Raw genomic sequence first — 18858 nt, forward strand, 5'->3', positions numbered from 1 at the left:
CAGCGGTAATCTAGCAGTCGGTAGTCCCTGGAGAGTCAGTGGGCGGAGATGAATAGCCGGGGTTAGAATTAGCTTGCTGGGCGCTGAAAGTTGGGGTCGCTCGCTCTTTCCCGTCCGGCGTGCTGGAACTCTTCCGCTAGTCTGTGGTTATTACAGAAAGAACCTCGGCAGCTCACATGGAAGGAGCCACCAACGAACTGGGCATACATTGAAAACACTGAATCAGTTGATGCACGAAAAGAATTGGACGCTCACCAGAAACGTGGATGGTCTCTTTTCTTGTTTCAAGCAGCAATGTACGTCCTTTCCACCGAGTTGTCGTCTGTGCTGTTAAATCTTTGTTCTTTGTCTGTCATTGCTCGTGTCGAATTACAATTATGCCGCCACTCGGCCGGTTGCCTGCTGATGTTGCTTATAGTAAGATATGTACTCAAATTCGATAGAACTCCCTCTCTCTGTATACGTTCTGCTCTCGTTCAGTCACCGCTGATCTTGGCGTGTCGGAAGTACTTCATGCCAATCCAGGCCACCACCACCCACACCCAGGCCATGACACACGTCAGAATCAGCAGCGCCGGGTAGTAGCCCACAATCGGCAGCGTCGGGTCGTCCTCGAGCTCCGGCGGCGCATACGGCGTCTTGCCCACGTCCCAGGCCCAACTCCACACGCCCAGGCACGAGCCCATGCCCGTCACAAAGACCACCCACGTCACAATCAGCATGACCCAGCCCCACCAGGCTGTCTCGGCATAGTCCCAGTCCGGGTCGCCGCCCACGTTGACGGCCACGTTGACGCCGACAACGCCAACACCGACCCCGACCCCGACTCCGACGCCCACGCCGGGGCCCACGCCCACCTCGGCTGTCGTCGCGGCCGACGACGACGACGGCTGCTGCAGTGTCGTGTTGGCCAGGTCCGTCAGAGCAAGAGGCGACTTGGCGCGCTGCTTGGGCGGCGGCGGTTGCTGGACGAGCTGCTGGTGGTGCAGCGGCGACGGCTGCTGCAGCAGGCCATGCGTATACTGCTGCTGATGATGCTGTTGGTGTTGGTGTTGTTGTTGATGGTGTTGTGTCGGCGGCTGTTCTTGTAGATGTGAGGGGTGTGACGGCGGCTGCGGCTGCTGCGGGTGTTGCTGTGATTGTAGTTGCTGCTGCTGCTGCTGCTGCTGCTGTTGTTGTTGCTGCTGCTGATGCGACTGTGAGAGCTTCCTTTGGTGCAGTGATGGCTTCTGCAGCGGCGCCTGCACCGGCTGCTGCCCTGTTGTTTGCTGTCCCGCCTGTTGCTGCTGCTGCTGCTGTTGCTGCAGCAGCTGTGCCCCTGCGCCACTCCCGCCGCGGCGTCGTTGGAACGAGGGCGCTGCTGGGAATAGGAGACGCCCTGTCGAAGCAGGATTGTCGCCATTCATGCCGCCCTCGCCGCTCGCCCGCCGTAATATAGAAGTTGCAGCGACTGCCGCTGCGGTGGCTGCTGTCGCACCCACTCCGGTGCCTCCTGCAACATTTGTAGATGAAAACCCAGCGAGGGTGGTGTTGCTGCCGCCGCTGCTCGTAGGGCCACTTTTAGGGGCCATGTGCAGGGCATCTTCATCGTCGGTCGTCGAGTCTGGAGCGGCCGGCACGGTGGGTGGCACTTTTGGCGGCCGGCTTGTCAGCGGTGAGGAGATTGTGCTGCTGCTGCTGCGCCGCCGATCGTGGCGCCGGACGCTGCCTCCTCCAGACACGGCAGAGGAGGGCGAGCCCAGGGTGCCATGGTCCTCGTTGCCGTCGATGGAGGTCCGTGGCAGGAGCTTGGATGTCTGCTTTGCCGACTTGGGCGTCGGGCTCAGCAGAGCGGCCGCCACGGCCGCTGATGCGGCTCGGCTCGCATAGCCCTCCATCGATGGTCGAGGCGTGATGTCAGAGATGCCCAGCCCACTGCTGCTGCTGAGATTTACGCCGCCGCCCACACTGTTGCCTCCTCCGACAGGCCCTCCGACAACGCCATAGCCACTGCTGCCACCACTAGTAGTGCTTCCGTCGGTAGCCCCTGAACTGGGAGACGATACCGAAGAGGTCGTCTTTGACGAGGCCGCCGCCGTCGCTGCCGACACGGCGCTCGAAGGTACAGGCTTTAGGGGTGGCGCTCGTCGTTCGGTCTGGGTATTGCCACCGCGTCCAAGAAGCGCTACCTTTCGTAGCGAGCCGCGTCGTCGCCGTGTCTTTCCTGAGTTCTGCTGCTGTTGCTGTTGCTGCTGCTGCTGCTGCTCCTCGAGGGAGGTTGTATGCGAGCCCGACTGAATTGGCATCTGGTAGGAATGGTGTCGTTGGGGCTGATGCTGTGCCGCACCGCCGTAGTCTAGATTCTGCATCGCCTGGTCGGCATCGTGGCCGGCTTCGTAGTCGCCATCCTGCCGCGGCAAGCTGTGATCGGGACCGGAGCCAAGGCGTGGGAACGGCATGCGCGAGAGCACGCTCGAGCCGCTTGAGCCGCTCGGGGTGCGCCGGTGCGATGGCCCCGGCGGCGGCTGGCTCTTGGTTGGCGATGTGTCCATCACGACCGGCAGCAGCTGTCGTCGTCGTCGAAGCGAGGTTCTCTAATTCGCCATGGCGCAACGCGATTCGCCCGCCGGCGTGGCAGAGGATGTGTCGACAAGTCTCTCAATCCAGGAAACGCGCGAGTTCTCGTTGTAGACAGACCTCGCAGACGTTGAGTGGTGCGTCGGTCGGCGGTCGTCGCGTCGCTGTGAAGTGGTCGTCGATCGGATGGTTTCCTTTCCGCCTGGAGATTGCGCTCTCCTGTTGCTTAGAGGTGGATTAGTAGCACCATCCTGGTCGTTCTTATGCGCCAATGCGGATGTGCGCGACCGCTGTAGGAATGGCCCCCTAGCGCTGTCTGTTAGGTGGCCTTTGCCAGTGACAACGACGTCACTAGACTGGCTCCGCCTGAAAAGTACCTGGTGCCACGCCCTTTAGGCTCGAAAACAAGCGCCAGTGGTCGCTGTTGGACATCTCGGGTAGCCAATTAGCGGCCGCCGTTGGGCCGTTTCGAAGGAGGCCAGGCCACGCCAGAACAGAACCAGGCCCAGCCCAGCCGGCTAGAGTGACGGAAAGCACATGGAAGGCATGGCCATGTTCAGATGAACAAAAAAAATCCGTGCATCGTCGCTGTGCGCAATTGTACCTCACATCACGATATCCCGGAGTACTGGGTCTCTTAGATGGCCCTCTACAGACAGGAGAACCCGCTTATCTGCATATTGCCAGGTCGTTCTTGCTCCAATTGCGATCAATCCACTCACCTGCCGCTTCCTCCCCTGAACCGATGCGCCGGCTAGGCCCAAAGAAGCAGGGACGGTCCAAAGCAAACAGGACGACAAGAGAAACAGGAAAGTGCCGCCCACAGCGTCCCCACAATACGGTGCAATATACCGCATTCCAGCACCAGAACCGCATCCGGCAGCTTCCCTCGCGAGACTGCGCGGCTGCACATTTGCACGGCTTCACACTTGGCCATCAACAGCCCCCTCCGACCAGACCACGATCTCACCCTCCACGTGGCACATGGCGTCCGGCCCGGAGCCGCCCACCCTCTCCGTAACCCTCTCCTCTCCCGTCATCGACAGCGAAACCTTTTCCGGCACCCCAGCGACCGCCACAGCGCCCCGTCCACGGCCACCGTCCATCCTCCTCGAGCCAACGTCCGACGGCGACGGCAGCGGCGTCCTTGACCTGAGCCAGCTCGACAGCAACGCTGCCACCGCCGCCGGCGCCGACGACCCCTTCCGCTTCGACGTCGACGAGACAGACGCCTACCTCGCCGGGCAGCCGCTTAACGCGCATGACGCGGCGCTGCTGAGACGCAGCCCGTCGCCCTCTCTCGATTTTGCCTCTCCGCCCCCTACCCTCTCTGGCCCGCCTCGCTCGCCCCGTTCGGCCGTCTTCTCGTCCTCACTCGGCGCGAACCTCCTCAGTCCCGACTCGCACCTCCACGACCGCGGCAGCAACAGCTTTCTGCGTCCTCCCGCCGGCGCCATGGACGACCAAACAGCTTCTTCGTCGTCGCCGGCGAACTCGGCACCCATCAATATCGGCGGTGCGCCAGCTGAGAATCCGTTCAACTTTCAGACACAATACATTTCCACGTCGCCAGTAAAGTCGGTACGTATTTTTTTCTTTTTTTTTCTTTTTGTTTTGCAACGGAGCATACAGACAGGTCGTTCTCCAGCTAACGCTCTTCCTCGCCAGAACATTGGCCTTCGTCGTGGCCATCGATACAAACACAGCAGCGTCTCTGCTCAGCACCAGATCTTCCAAGAGCCACCATCGCGCCCGCCGCCTGTCCTGCCGGCCTCCCTCCCCGTCCCGACCGTGCGTGAGGCCTGGGCAAGCATGCACCGCGACCAGCGCATCCGTCTCTACTGGTGCTTGTGTCACGCTGCCGTTGCTGTCTTTGTGTTTTTGTGTGCTGCCGAGGGCGGCGATAGCCTGGCCTTGACAGCCCTCTCTCACCTGGTGTTCTTCGACGTCGGCTCCGCGGCCGTCTGTGTTGCCGTCGATGTGCTCGGCAATTTTGAGGTCTGGCGGCGCTCCACCATCCGCCACCCATTTGGCCTGCGCCGCGCCGAGGTCCTGGCCGGGTTTGCTATGAGCATTTTCTTGGTCTTTGGCGGCTTTGACCTGCTGAGCCACGACCTCAAAGACTGTCTCGAGGCCGCCGCGGCGTCGACCACGGCTAGCGCCCACGCACATGCTGCCCACGCACATGCCGCCCACGTCCACGCGTACGAGGCGGCCGCGGCCGCGGCCGCCCACCACATGGACATTGGCAGCCACAGCGGCCACCACCACACCCGCTACATCCACCCGGGCACCGTCGACGTCGCCGCCCTCGCCGCCTTTGCCAGCACCCTTGTCAGCGCCTACGGCCTCGGCAACCACGCCCGCATCCGCCGCGCCCTGCTGCTGCTGCACGGCGTCGCCCCCGTCCCGCGCTTGTCCGGCAAGACCGGCATTGTCGCGTCGTTTGTCTCGTGGACGTCCTCGGCCGCGTCGCTCTTGTCGAGCTTGGGTCTGTCGTCCCTGATGGCCAACCCCTTCCACTTTTTGACCATGACCGTGTCGCTGGTCCTGCTGGTCTTGCCGCTCATGTTTGTCGCCGTGCAGACCTGGCTCGACCGGCTGCTGTGCGCCACCATTGCTGCGTCCATGCTGCTGCTGGGCGCGCGTCTGGCCGTCGCGCAGGGGCTCATGCTGCTCATGTCCTACTCGGGCAAAGAGGGCGGAGGAGCAGTGGCCGGAAGGCCAACCCCGTCCTTGCAGTCCACGCCTGTGCTGTCGTCGTCGTCGTCGTCGTCGCCACCGCCGCCGACCCTCCCCTCGTCGTCTGCGCCCGCGTCGGTCGCCCTCGAGAAGAACACGCCCACCGTGGCCTCGGTCCTCGACGAGATCACCTCGGCTCCTCAGATCGCCCGTGTGGAGGAGGCGCAGTTCTGGCAGGTCCATTACGGGCTGTGCATGGCCAACCTGCGCGTTCGCGTCGCCCAGGGCAGCGGCGACGACGATACTCTGCGCCAGCTGCGGTCGCGCATTGCGCGCATCGTGCAGAATCGTCTCGGCGAGGGCTACGGTCGCGGCAATAGTTTGCGGTGGGAGGTGACGGTGCAAACGAGTGTGGACGGGAGATGACAAGGCGCGGGCAGAAAGGAAGACAACCAGAGAAGGCAGTCTACGACTGGATCTCACTTTGGGAGGTCTTATTTATGATTTGTTTGCATATACCTTTTGTAGTTTTACCATAACCCCTATATATTTTTATTTTGGACTTACTTTAGTTCAATCCCAGTTGCACTGAACACGTTTTCTGCACACTCGTACCAATCATCACTTTCAGGACAAAAATCTATTCAACTGACATACATTCAAGGAGGGTATTTGCGTCGTCTTTTTGGGGGTTTGTATGTGTCGTGCACTGTGTGTTATGTTGTGTTTTGGGTTTTGGGAGTATTGAGCTTCCTTTTTTCTTCCCATAACAAACAAACGCGGGGTGTGAAAGGAGGAGAGTGGACATGTGGAAAACAGAAACGTAGAAGGGCATGACTCGTCTAAAGAGTGAGGAAATCCGAGGTCCCAAGACAAAGAAAGAAGAAGAAAACGAGGCGAAATAAAGGGAAGTAATCACAAAAATATAAACAAGCATTAAAAAGGGGGACAACAAACGCCACAAAAACTCCCATAAACATCGTAGAGGGTAACAAGATCAGAGAACGTCCTCAAAACAGCCCCCAGCGGCTGCCCGACTTGCTCTTGTCGCCGTGGCCGGCCCCGCTGCCGCTCAGGTTGCTGCCGCGCCGGGACTTCTCGCGGCCGTCCAGCTGCCGCAGGCTCTCCATCTTCTCGAGGACCAGCTCCAGCAGCTCCTTGCGGCGAATCACCTCGAGGTGGCGGCGGATCCGGGGGTCCTCCTTGGCAAAGCGCTCAATCTCGTCGTTGGTCAGGTGGCGGCCGAGGCGCTGGTCGAGCTCGCGCGGAAAGTTGTAGTAGAACTCGGACAGCAGCTCGACATTGAGGAAGAGAACGGCGGTGCCGGCGAGCTTGGTGGCAACGGCGTCGAGGAAGACCTCGGGGCAGTAGTACTTGTTCTGCATGGCACGGCACTGCTTGGACTTGGCAGCCAGCAGGCGCATGTTGATGATGTCGGCGCGGTCGCGGAGGAAGACAGCTTCGCGGCCTAGACGTATGTTAGCTGATGTTGACGGGCAGGGAAGGGCACGGACAGAAAAAAAGAAAGAAAGAAAAAAAAAAAGAGAAGAAAAGAGAAGGAAAATACCTCTCTGCAAAAGAGCAGCACTAAAGCCGCCGGCGCCACTGCGGCCCTCGCCTTCGACGACAACGTCGCCGCGGCGCGCCTTGTCGACAAAGTTGATGACTTCGTTGAGCTTGCGGCGGCCGCCCACGCTGCTCTCGAGCTTCTTCAGCGCGTCCTGGCACGCGGTCAGCTCGTCCTTGAGCACGCCGGCCGAGTGGTCGCGGCCGGCGTCCCACTCGCGCGGCTCGAGCTCAATCTCAAACTTGTACGGCTTGATGCAGTTCTCCACCTGGTCGCTGGTGCTGTAGAAGCGGTCGTTCAGAATGCTCGACGCCGCCTCGACAATGGCCTGGCGCGCAAAGGGGTGGTTGACAAAGTTGGACTGCGCAATCAGCTTGTCGACGCCGGCCTGCAGGTTGGTGGCGACGACGTTTGTGGCCAGGCGGCCGATGCCCAGCTTCGTGAGCTGCGACGTCGACGCGTCCAGCTGGCGATGCCAGTACAGCGAGTCCGGGTCGGCCTTGGGCAGGTCGGCCAGGGCGTCCGGCTCCGGCACGGCGGCCGACAGGTCGGTGATGGGCTTGTTCCAGTAGCGCTGGGCCAGCAGGTCGAGCACGCGCTGGTCCAGCTCGCGCTTCAGCAGCTGCAGCATCTGGGGGCGCCCAAACTCCTCGGCAAACTGCTTGAACGAGTGCTTGAACGCGTCCAGGCTCTCGGCCAGGTACGACTCCGCCGACAGCGGCCGGTCGTTGTACTGGACCTTGAACTCGTACGTCGCCTCCTCGAGCTCCTGGCGGATCGCGTCCGTCGTGCCCTGCAGGCTGGCCGACATGGTCTGCTCCAGCACGCTCATCAGCTTCTTGCGCAGCGTCGAGGTGCCGACAGACACGTCCGCGGCCGGGCCGAACTCGAGCGGGTGCGCGGAAAAGTACGAGTCCTCGTTCTTGGAGATGAGGTTCATCAGCGCGCTGCCGTCGCCGCTGCTGCTGCCCTTCTTGAACAGACCGCCAATCGACTGCGGCGCCCGCGCCACAACACCCACGTAGCCAAGCCGCAGCGGGTACTGCTTGTCCTGCAGGATCGACGATCCCCGCGTGGCGTCGACCAGGTCCATCTTGGTCACAACACCAATGGTGCGCTCACCGCGAGGGTCGACGCGGCGGCTGGCGCGCAGCGCGGTTGAGTTGGCCAGGTCGACGTCGGCTGCAGAGATGGCCAGGATGACGTTGGGCGGCTGGATGTACTTGTCGCAGAGCTCGGAGATCTTCTGCTTGAGCTCGAGCGGCTGGTTGTGGCCGACAACTTGGATGTACCCCGGAAGGTCGATGAGGGACAGGTCGGGCACGTTGGGCGAGTAGATGGTCAGGTGGATGGGGTCGTCGGAGACGCATTCGGAGTCGGGCACGGCCAGGTTCAGCTCGGTCAGCGTGCGCTGGATGGACGTGAAGTCGCTGATCTTGCGCAGGCCAAGATCGGGGAACTCGCCGTACTCGGCCTTGGAGTCGGGCGTGTTGACGAGCGTCAGCTCAATGGGCCGCCGCGTGACCATGTTGGAGCCCTTGGGCAGGAACTCGTGGCCGACAATGGCCTCGAGCACCGAGCTCTTGCCCGACGACTGCGAGCCGATCACGACAATGGACGGCAGCGTCAGCGTGCTCGACTGGCCGACCTTCTGCAGGATGTTGCGGATCTCAATCATCTTCTTGGTGAAGACCATCATCTGGTCGTTGCGCGCGTTCTCGGTGCCGCGATCGCGCTTCGCGTCCTCGTCGCTCTCGTCGCTCTCCGAGCTGCCATAGCCGTACGCCGCCGCGCCCGTGGCCGCCGCTGCCGCTGCACCCTTGCCACCGTTGGGCTCCTTGTCGCCACCCGGGCCCCCGCTGCCGCCGCTGCCGCCGCTGCCAATTCCTTCGTGGATGTGCATGATCTTGTCCCAGAACTCGTTCACGCCTAGCTGCTCCTTGGTGTTGGCCCAGCCCTGTTTCGTCTGGCCGGCAACGTCCACGGCGCCGTCCCAGAAGTTGGCCGCCGCACCAGTGACGGTGTCTCGTGTGCTTTTGAATACGTCATAGGCCGAGTTGCCGACCTCTGTAGTTGTGGTTGTTGCTGTTAGCAAACGTTTTCCAGGTGTCCATTGTGAATCGACAGCGCCATGGGTTTGGAACGAAACGTACGAATGGCCTGGTACTGCACCCAAGCTGCGGCGCCAATCATCAGTCCGCCAAACGTCGCCGGAATGCGGGCAAACTTGAGCACGATCCGCGGGATGAGCCGGGCAAACGACGCATTGCGGACCATGACGGCATTGTGGTAGCCGTTGACGGGGAAGCCCACACGCCGCCGGGCGGCACGGACGGGCGTGGCATCGATCCTTTGCAGTCCACCAACGGGCATCCGCTGGTGGTGATAATGGCGGACGGTATTTTGGGCCAACCCGCGACGAGCCAGCGGCCCGAGGGCGCCAGCGGCGAGTCGCCGACCACTCATGGTGTCGGTGAAGGAATTCTACTGTGTCGTGTCTGTCGTGTCTGTCGTGTTAATCGTGTCAATCGTGTCGTCTTGTCAGCCGTTTCTTTCGTCGTTTATCGTGATTCAAGCCAGAATGCTGGCAACAGCGACAATGTTCGAAACGGCGGACGGCCTGTTCATGGTCTGCTGGGCCCCGAGACGGGCGCGGTTGAAGATGCGGTCGGACACGACGTGTCGCATCAGCGGAGGGATGAAAAATGCAGGCAAACGGCGTTGGTCAGGACCAATGGTAGGTGTTGAATCGTCACGGCCGAATTATTTTTTTTTCTGATGCGCGGGTCATAAGCTGTAATCTGCTTTTGTTTGGCTGCCTTTAGGACGGAAGCCGAAACGGGGGTCGCTCCTGCGTTTTGTGGTATGAATTTGCAGGGATTCCCACCGCCACTTTGCTGAGTCGGCGCAAGGAAGGTGGTGGCAGCCCCGCGCATTGTATCATCACGTGCAGCCGCCACCCCAATCATGAACCATAATCGTACAACAAAAAACTCGGATCATGTGACTAAAATGTCGTCTGGTAATATCTACAACGATCACGGCCCATTTCACGTATGGACAAAAACGAGGCTAGACTAGCACACCGTCTAGTCGAACCGTTTACTTAATGGATTGGAGGCCAAACCCGGGTTGTGTGCTGCTCATCATCTGCGGCCTCCCTTCTTCGTCGGAGTAAACATGTGGTCGTAGCCGATTCATCAGGATGTGCGGAAACCTCATCGCTGAGGGGAAATGTTGTTCGCGACACCCTGCCAATGAGCGACCAAGAATAAACGCTGCTCGGGTGAGCGAATAAGAAGGCGGTTGCGCGACTGTAGAGAGTGTGGCAGCGGCTGAGCAGCAGCTGAGCAGCAGCTGAGCCTGGATTGCGGCCCAAGAGCAGCCTTGAGCATTTTGTCTCGACCCCTCAAGGTCTTGCTCAATTGCCAGATACAACCTCCAAGCTGCTGTCATCGGTGCCTTTTCGAAAACATCTCGCAATGCCTGGCGATCAGATCCGGCTTCTCGCCCTCGACGGCGGTGGCGTACGCGGCCTCTCCTCACTCATGATCCTCGACGGACTTATGGCTACGGTCGATCCCGAGTCACCGCCTAAACCCTGCGAGTACTTCGATATGATCGGTGGCACCAGCACTGGCGGCCTTATTGCTGTCATGCTCGGCCGCCTTCGGATGACGGTTCACGAATGCATCGAGGCCTACACGTCTCTTTCAGACAAGGTGTTCGAAAAGAAGAGCCACCGGGTCAAGATAAACGGCAAGCTCCAGGGCCGATTCGATGCGGCTAAGCTAGAAGATACCATTAAGGAGATCCTCCGTGCTCGTGGTCTGAACGAGGATGAGCTTTTAAAGGACGTTGCCGCGTCCTGTAAAGTGTAGGTGCCTCTACATTACATCACATCCGCAGATATTGATACTGATTGACTAGTTTTGTCTGTGCCACGAGCAAACAGACCTCCGACACCGTTTGCCTTGCAAGCTACGCTTCCCCGCGCAGCAAAAACCTCCAGCTTTTAAACTCGGCCACCATATGGCAGGCCTGCCGTGCCACGTCTGCTGCCACGGGCTTCTTTGACCCTATTGCCATCGGTCCCTTCGACGAGGAATTCGTTGACGGTGCGCTTGGGGCGAATAACCCCATCTATATGTTGTGGAACCAGGCCCAGGATATATGGGGCGATCAGCTACAGAGCAAGCTGCAATGTGTCGTGTCTATCGGGACAGGTGTACCCAACGTGACGTCTATACGCGACGACGTCCTCGGAATCGGGACCACACTCATAAATCTCGCAACAGAGACAGAAAGGACAGCGCAGCAGTTCCACCGTGATAAGTCGAACCTGGACAACGAGGGACGCTATTATCGCTTCAATGTTGATCACGGGCTTGAGCAGATCGGTCTAGAAGAGTCAAAGAAGAAGAAGGAGATCGCAGCGGCAACAAGGCGGTACGTTGAATCTCAGACTGTGTTTAAACAGATGCAGGCCTGTGCGAACAATCTCGCTGGGAGACAGTGTTAGTCTACCTATTTTCCTTTTCTGAATTTATTCCACTTATTGCCCTTGAACTCTGCTAAATAAATATGTGTAAGACTATGGACCGTACCGAACGGTGTTTAGTCTAGAAGGGATGCCCGTATCAGATCACTTTGTCGACAGACTATCCGATACGGCCGAGCTTGAACAGTGCCTCCTCCCACGACGCTTGCGCTTCCGACATGAGCAACAGCGCAAGATCTTTGTCCTCCACGGACTCGGTGGCATCGGGAAGACACAACTGGCGGCCGACTTTGCTCGACGCCACCGGGCCACATTCAGCTCGGTCTTCTGGCTAGACGGCAGGTCAGAGGATCGGCTAAGACAGAGTCTCGCTAGTTGTGCGAACAGGATCCCTCACGGTCAGATTCCAGACAGGAGCTGGAAGAGTGTCCCCAGCAGTGAGGACGATCTAAACGTCGCGGTAACGGATGTGCTGGGCTGGCTTGCACGGCCAGATAACGTCGACTGGTTGCTTATCTTTGACAATGTTGACCAGGACCACGAACAAGGCGGCACGACTAGTGCATTTGATGTTCGACGGTATCTGCCTAGTGACCACGGCTCGGTACTGATCACGACAAGACTGTCGCAGCTGGAACAGCTCGGTAATACGAAGCATACGAAGCAGTTGAAGAAGGTCGACGAGGATTTGAGTAAGGCCATTTTTGAGCAGTGGTACGGAGGGGAACTAGGTAAGCCTTGACTACGTACGGATCACGTCCAAGGAGTCAAGCTAATCGAGTTTTATTATAGTTCTGGATACGGCCGGCAGAGAGCTACTCGGGCTACTAGACGGGCTGCCACTTGCGCTCGCGCAGGCTGCCGCGTATTGCCGCGAGACCGGGCTCGATGTCACGTCGTACGTTCGGCTCTACAACCAGCAGTGGGACGATTTAATAATGCCCGATGCCGGGTACAGCTCGCTGTTACTCGATTACGACCAACGAAGGGTCGGAACGACATGGACGATGTCGTTCAAGGCGATTGAAACGAGAAGCAAAAAGGCCGCAAATCTGCTCCGCCTCTGGGCCTTTATCGCTAATAAAGGCTTGTGGTACGGCTTGTTACAAGCGGCCGTAGTTGACCGAGAGCAGTGGCCTGAATGGCTTCGTGAGCTCGCCGACAACGAAGCTAGGTTCCTGGACTCGGTGAGGCTACTACTTCGCTACTCGATGATCGAGGTCCAGGAATCCGGACAAGGCAGCTACAATTTACACCCAGTAGTGCACAGATGGACGTCGTACATACAAGACGACTCCGAGAAGAGAGAATTTCTACGACTGGCGATAGCTCTACTTGGGTCATTGGTACCTATGAATAAGAGTATGGACTACTGGGTACTCCAACGTCGGCTTCTCCCGCACGTGGAGAGGGTCTCGCGGTGGATAGAAGAGATTTATAGCCGAGGATGGAATTTCGATGATAAAATGGCTATGGACTCGATACATCATTTAGGAAAACTCTACAGTGATCAGGACCGGCTGTCGGAGGCCGAGGCTATGTACCAACGGGCGCTACAGGGCTATGAGAAGGGGCTCGGGCCGGACAATCCATCGACTCTTAGTACGGTCAACAACTTAGGCCTTCTATACTCGGCTCAGGGCCGGTTACCCGAGGCCGAGGCCATGTTACAACGGGCGCTACAAGGTTTCGAGAAGGCGTTCGGGCCGGACCACAGGTTGACTCTTACTACGGTTAACAACTTAGGCCTTTTATACGAGGAACGGGGCCGGTTACCCGAGGTCGAGGTTATGTTACAATGGGCGTTACAAGGTTTCGAGAAAACGCTCGGACCGGACCATCTATCGTCTCTCGACACAGTTCACAACTTAGGCTTTTTATACTCGACTCAAGGCCGGTTACTGGAGGCCGAGACCATGTACCAACGGGCGTTACAAGGTTTCGAGAAGGCGCTCGGGCCAGACAACAGATCGACCCTTACTACGGTCAACAACTTAGGCCTTCTATACTCGGCTCAGGGCCGGTTACCCGAGGCCGAGGCCATGTTACAACGGGCGTTACAAGGCTTCGAGAAAACGCTCGGGCCGGACCATCCATGGACTCTCGAAACGGTTCACAAGTTAGACCTTTTATATCACGATTACGGCCCCCACGGGGTTAAAAAGGGGACCTAAGGGCGGTAACATGGTTCGTGCCGCGATTGGGAATGACTGCCCCGGTAAAAGAATACAACGTCAATTTGTAGCTGTCGGTGGTTTGGCTGGACCACAAGAAACACGAGTACGGCGTACGGCATACTCTGTGCAGCGGCAAGAAATACAGGAACAGAAAAGCGAATTCCGCGAGCATGGTGTGCCATGTGCAAGTGCTATTTCCTTCCTTCTTGTCCCTCGCGACAAGGCGCCGATGACATGCCGGCTCGGTGTTAAAGCATGGTCTACCCTTGCGCCCGTCTGGGGACGTGCGGACAGCTCCGTACAGAGAATAAATTAAATTAAATAATAAATATAAATAATGATAAAATCAGGCAATACATGTCGCAGGCCACCGTGGCACGAGCCGGCATCTATACAGTGCCATGCACCACTGCCCTAGCAAGCAAAGTTTGTTGCCGCCAGGGCGTCCAGTGGCGTCGCCGTGCCAGGGAAGGTCCGTTACACATGTACAGCAGCAACTCATGAGGCAGGCTGCAAGAAAGAGCATGGCAACCATGGCGGCTAGGAGTCTGGCAGCGTGGCAGAAGGAGAGCTTTCGCATAATACGTATCTTGGCCGTCCACTACGCAGTGTTCAAGGGCCGACGCACTACGGAGTATGCACAAACCCGGAATTAGACGGACTGGCTGGCGCCTCTATGTGAGCTCTATAAACGGAAGGAGGACCCGGATCTCGATCACTTGGCGACGAGCAACTACGTAGCTACCCTTGTAAACAGGGGAGCTCCCAACAACAACAGCTAGACCAGTGAAAAAGGAAAGAGGCAGTAGCAAGACGAATGCAAAAGCAAAAAGAAGCAAGAGGGACCAGTGATGACTCTGAGCTGAGGTGGGTCGTCAGGGGCGCGGAGCTCCCGGTTGTGTCGCGACCAGGAAAGAGCGATGGCATCAAGTCCAGCCTGATATCTGCCATTGCCTTCTGCCATTGCCTTTTGCCATTGTGGTTATGTCGCCATCGACTAGCGGGATTCCATCAAAAGAGCAGACGCCCTGGCGGGCAAAATGCACTAAAACAGTCAGCCTTGCGGCACTCCAATACGATGCCCCAGCCCCTAATTAGCCGGCCAATGCTCGGTCAGGACCACATTCCAGCGCATCCCCAGCCCCTAATTAGTTGGTGGGCCGGCATGCAACAGTGATCTGGGGCAAAGCTTAGAAGGGCTCCACCGTCCCCCCTGCAGACACTGCAAGGTCGCCGTCCGCTAGGTGCTAAAGGCCACTAAATTTCTGGCTGGGACGGGCAGCTCCACTAATTCTAGCGTCTTTGTGTGCCGTTTGCTTCAGTCTTAACCTGTCTTGTCTTTGCCGACTTCTGACTTGTCTGACTCTTTTTGCTCTTTGACGCAAACTCAACCACGATCCTCATCTTCTGTGTCTCTTACCCCTTTTTATCGCATTCTCTCGTCTTGCAATCCGTCTTCTCTGGTATTTTCTGCCTGTACATATATATTGTATCAGGCCTGCGGCATCCCCCCACGCATTTCGTCAGCATCGCCACTCTATATTTGCCTCACGTCTCCACGCTTCGCCGACGAGATCCTTTACGCCTTCTACGACCCTCGACGAGCCACGTCGACGTCCGGTCCAAAGACCGCTCGCTGTGTCCGGTAGTCGGCCGCCCGACATGTGCCGCTTCTTGGTACGCTCTCGCTGGCCTTGCCGTGTATGCCCGCCCTCTGTCGAGCCTATGCTAACACATCCCAGGTCTACAAGGGCAGCGACGAGATCCTGCTCTCGAAGCTGATCCTCGACCCGACCCATTCCATACTAAAGCAGTCTTTCGATGCCCGTCTGCGACTGGTACGTTGATCTCTCCCTCGCCTGTTTCTTAGGGCACAACGATTTAGAACACAGAACACCAACACCCCCAGGACACCCGACGCGGCCAGAACAATGCCGATGGCTTCGGCATCGGCTTCTACACCGACCCCAAACTGGGCCAGACCCCCTGCCTCTTCCGCTCCACCGTCCCTGCCTGGAACTGCTCCAACCTCGAACGCATTGCCAGCAAGACCGCGTCCCGCCTCGTCTTCGCCCACGTCCGCGCCGCCACCGACGGCACCCTCAGCGAGGACAACTGCCACCCTTTCTCCCACGGCAGCCTCATGTTCATGCACAATGGTGGCCTGGGCGGCTGGAAGCACATCAAGCGTCGTCTGACCGAGCGCCTTGCCGACAAGTGGTACCATGTCGTCAACGGCGGCACCGACAGCGAGTGGGCGTTTGCGCTGCTCCTCGACACCTTGGAGCGCATGGGCTGCAACCCGAGTGCGCAGCCGGACAAGGGCTTTGGCCCCGAGATTCTGCGAAGAGCTATGCTGCGCACCATTGCCACCATCAACGAGCTGATCGACCAGATCCCCGAGAGCGTGATCCATGCCGAGAACGTCGACACCCGAAGCCTGCTCAACTTTGTGCTGAGCGACGGCCACAGCGTCATTTGCACGCGCTACATCAACAGCGCCACCGACCAGGCGGCCAGCCTCTACTACTCCTCCGGTAGCCAGTGGGAGAAGCGCCCGGCGCCCGGTGACAACAAGGACTACCAGATGCAGCGGCGCGACAAGGGCGCCGACGTCGTGTTGGTCGCCAGCGAGCCGCTGACGTTTGAGCGCGAGAGCTGGGTCAACGTGCCGACCAACTCCATCTTGACGATCCACGGTCAGACCGTCATGGTGCACCCCATTATCGACGCCTACTCGAACCGTGGCCCCGCGCACTCGCGGTCCGCCGCCTTTGTGCAGACCAAGGGCCTCGTGGCCAACGAGAAGATCTCGCTTCTGCCCCGCACGGCGAGCCCCTTCCCGGCATCCGCGACTCCCGACATCATCGAGCCACCGTCTAAGAAGCTGCACGGCCCGACCATCCCTCTCCATGCATTTCGGTCCCGCCACGGCGAAGGCACCAGCAACGGTACCAGTTGGCCCAATGTGCCCTATGCATCGACCAGCGCGGCAGCTGGTGCAGCAGGGCTGGTGGCAGTGGGGTCCACGGTGCCTGCCGTGACACCGGCTGACGGCACATCGTCTTCCACATCCGCACCGCCACTCGCCAGGCAACAATCAGGCAACTCGCCGGTCCAGGGCAACATCAAGAAGAAGCGTATGTCGCTCAACGAGCTGGAACAGGTGCACGGTTTTGGTGCTGGTGCCGGTGGCTACGGCGAAACGGAGCCGATCACGCCCATCACGCCCGCCGAGCCGCCTCGAAACAACTACGGTGACCCAAACAAGATTGCACGCTTCTTCCCTGAGCTCACCTTGTCAACATAGGGACCTGAAGGGGAGGCACCGCAAGGGCACCCACCTCGTACTGGGCCCGACCCGATCATGCCCCCTGGCGGCAGAGGGGCTGGTACATACGCAGATACGGATGCCGACGAGGGTCACTGCGGCAATATGCATTGTTTTGCATGTATAAAATGAAGGGATGTAGGTATTGTCGACCACGTTTTGGGATGGCATGGTCGATGGGCTGGCCAGTTTTCTTGTTTGTCTTTCTTGTCCGTTTTTCCTTAAGTCTTTTCGCAGCTATGATACTCATGACTCGGGAGTTGAGATGTTTCTTCTTGCAGTCTACTTTTTCCCCTTGTGTGCACTAAGGTCTAGCTTTTCATCTGGCGCTGCTGTTTATCGTCTCATCCATTTTTGTTATTCTGCGTTTTGCACTTATCACCTAGCACATGTGTAACACCAGTACCAACTGTTTCATTCATCCGGAAAAATAGATTTACTATCCAACGCTCATCAAATAAGAGACTTGCTAGCCAGCATGCTCCTGCCATGATATGAAAACCAAATACGATCGCGTAGTGTACATGTGATCAGCACAACTATTTGCGCAGTCATATATCACGTCGCAGCTCACTTGACGCACATCAGTGCCTCTTCACCAAAGGCGGCTGCCACACTGCCCTCACGCTGCAGCATCGCGCCGACCCATAGCCGCCCACCCTCTACGCTGCGCGCGCCAAACTTGACGACGACGCAGCCTCGGACCGCGGCGGCCGACCACAGCACACCATGCGCCGCTTCCAGCCGCAGGCGTTCCGCACGCCAGGCATCCAGGGACACCTTATCGGCAGTCGGTTCGGGCGTGTTTGTATCCCGAAAGTCACGGGCACCGAGCCGCGGCAAGGCTGCAAATTCTGCCAAGAAGAACACGCCAGCCGCATCCACCAACGGACCGCGCAAGATCAGCGTGCCAACGACGGCCAGTCCTTGCAACGAGTCGCGGAGAGCGGTTCCTTCTGTCCCTGTGGATGGCGGCAGCGGGGCCACACCGCTGTCCAAATAGACATGTGCCAGCATCACGGCATCACGCACAAGCAGCCGGTTCCGATGTGGTATCGGCTTTGTGTCGGCAGCGGCCGTGCGACCGCCGCTGTCGTCGCGGACGGCATCGCCCGTCGCAAGCCAGACCTCGTTGCGGCCCTTCCAGCTCGTAAAGCTCCAGTTTTCTCCGCGCGCCGCCCGTCCTTGCGTCACCCAGTCGAGCAGGCAGAGCGAGGGTGCCGTCTTGCCGACGCCGTTGACACCGCGCTCGTCGAGACGCACAACCTGCACCTGCTCGTACAGGCTCTCGGCAAACGGCTGCACGGGGTCCGGCAGCAAGCACAGTCCCGCGCCCGGCGCCACGTCCACGGTCAGGTTCTGCCGCGTGGGCACGGCGACAGGCGCCGCACGCCCGGCGCCCGTGGCCTTGAAGACTTTTGTGGTGCCCTGGGTCACGAGACTGAGGCGCGAGCCGGCCTGGACCTCAATGCGGAGATTGACCTGGTCGCCCGCGACAAGTCCGCCGCCATAGGACAGCATGAAGACGAGAGAGCTCCTTCGCCGGGCGGGGTCGGTTTCGTGCCCATCCCTGTTCACGGCGGTGGCGCCCTCTCGCCCGAGGGTGCCCACGCCGGCACCGGTGGCCGGCGCAATGAGCTTCAGCGGATACTGATAGGAGACGGTGCCGAGGCTGGGTTCGCCATTGGGCGTGAGGGTGGCGACGATGCGGCCGTCGCCGGGGGTGGCCGTTGACGGCGGAAAGGGCGATATCATGCGGGTGAGCTGGCTGCGGACTCCGACGGTGATATTGAGCCACGGTCTCAGTCGCACTCACGGAGTGAAGTGAAAGAAAATGAGTAGACACAAAGCTTATTAAGTCTTCTTCTTCCTCACTCAAAAATGCCAATGCTCCTTCCTTATCTATACTGGTGAGCTCCTGCCGCGTCGTGATTGTGGATTGTCTGTGGTTGTCACCTTAGCTCTTGCCGTTTTCATACAGAACCCCAAGCAGATTTGTTAAGTGTAATCCAAGCTGTCATAAAACGGGAAGGAGCGCTCGTCC

The 18858-nt window shown here is 59.0% G+C and overlaps 7 protein-coding genes across 7 annotated transcripts; 2 read left to right on the top strand and 5 right to left on the bottom strand.

Moving 5' to 3' along the window:
- Positions 1–476: 476 nt before the first annotated feature.
- On the bottom strand, positions 477–2531 carry SPSK_08769 (uncharacterized protein; the record flags this gene model as incomplete). The annotated part of the gene is made up of 1 exon (XM_016735357.1): positions 477–2531. One exon carries the CDS (start codon positions 2529–2531, stop codon positions 477–479), a length of 2055 nt encoding a protein of 684 aa, XP_016587478.1.
- Positions 2532–2573: 42 nt separating this feature from the next.
- SPSK_10007 (uncharacterized protein) lies at positions 2574–2988 on the bottom strand (the record flags this gene model as incomplete). Its single annotated transcript, XM_016736570.1, has 2 exons — positions 2574–2872; positions 2934–2988. The coding sequence occupies 2 exons, from the start codon at positions 2986–2988 to the stop codon at positions 2574–2576; spliced, it is 354 nt and encodes a 117-aa protein (XP_016587479.1).
- Positions 2989–3522: 534 nt separating this feature from the next.
- On the bottom strand, positions 3523–6046 carry SPSK_08587 (uncharacterized protein; the record flags this gene model as incomplete). The annotated part of the gene is made up of 4 exons (XM_016735180.1): positions 3523–3828; positions 3882–4097; positions 4210–5710; positions 6018–6046. The coding sequence occupies 4 exons, from the start codon at positions 6044–6046 to the stop codon at positions 3523–3525; spliced, it is 2052 nt and encodes a 683-aa protein (XP_016587480.1).
- A 202-nt stretch (positions 6047–6248) lies between these two features.
- Positions 6249–9271, bottom strand: SPSK_08450 (mitochondrial dynamin GTPase (Msp1); the record flags this gene model as incomplete). Its single annotated transcript, XM_016735047.1, has 3 exons — positions 6249–6706; positions 6806–8872; positions 8959–9271. 3 exons carry the CDS (start codon positions 9269–9271, stop codon positions 6249–6251), a joined length of 2838 nt encoding a protein of 945 aa, XP_016587481.1.
- Positions 9272–10287: 1016 nt separating this feature from the next.
- Positions 10288–13480, top strand: SPSK_08419 (tetratricopeptide repeat domain protein; the record flags this gene model as incomplete). The annotated part of the gene is made up of 4 exons (XM_016735017.1): positions 10288–10682; positions 10736–11254; positions 11427–12037; positions 12099–13480. The coding sequence occupies 4 exons, from the start codon at positions 10288–10290 to the stop codon at positions 13478–13480; spliced, it is 2907 nt and encodes a 968-aa protein (XP_016587482.1).
- A 1706-nt stretch (positions 13481–15186) lies between these two features.
- On the top strand, positions 15187–16793 carry SPSK_09075 (glutamine amidotransferase; the record flags this gene model as incomplete). Its single annotated transcript, XM_016735655.1, has 2 exons — positions 15187–15321; positions 15393–16793. 2 exons carry the CDS (start codon positions 15187–15189, stop codon positions 16791–16793), a joined length of 1536 nt encoding a protein of 511 aa, XP_016587483.1.
- Positions 16794–17384: 591 nt separating this feature from the next.
- Positions 17385–18569, bottom strand: SPSK_09409 (urease accessory protein; the record flags this gene model as incomplete). Its single annotated transcript, XM_016735982.1, has 1 exon — positions 17385–18569. The coding sequence occupies one exon, from the start codon at positions 18567–18569 to the stop codon at positions 17385–17387; it is 1185 nt and encodes a 394-aa protein (XP_016587484.1).
- Between the last annotated feature and the right edge of the window lie 289 nt (positions 18570–18858).

The sequence above is a fragment of the Sporothrix schenckii genome (assembly GCF_000961545.1).
Source record: "Sporothrix schenckii 1099-18 chromosome Unknown Cont44, whole genome shotgun sequence".
Taxonomy (NCBI): domain Eukaryota; kingdom Fungi; phylum Ascomycota; class Sordariomycetes; order Ophiostomatales; family Ophiostomataceae; genus Sporothrix; species Sporothrix schenckii.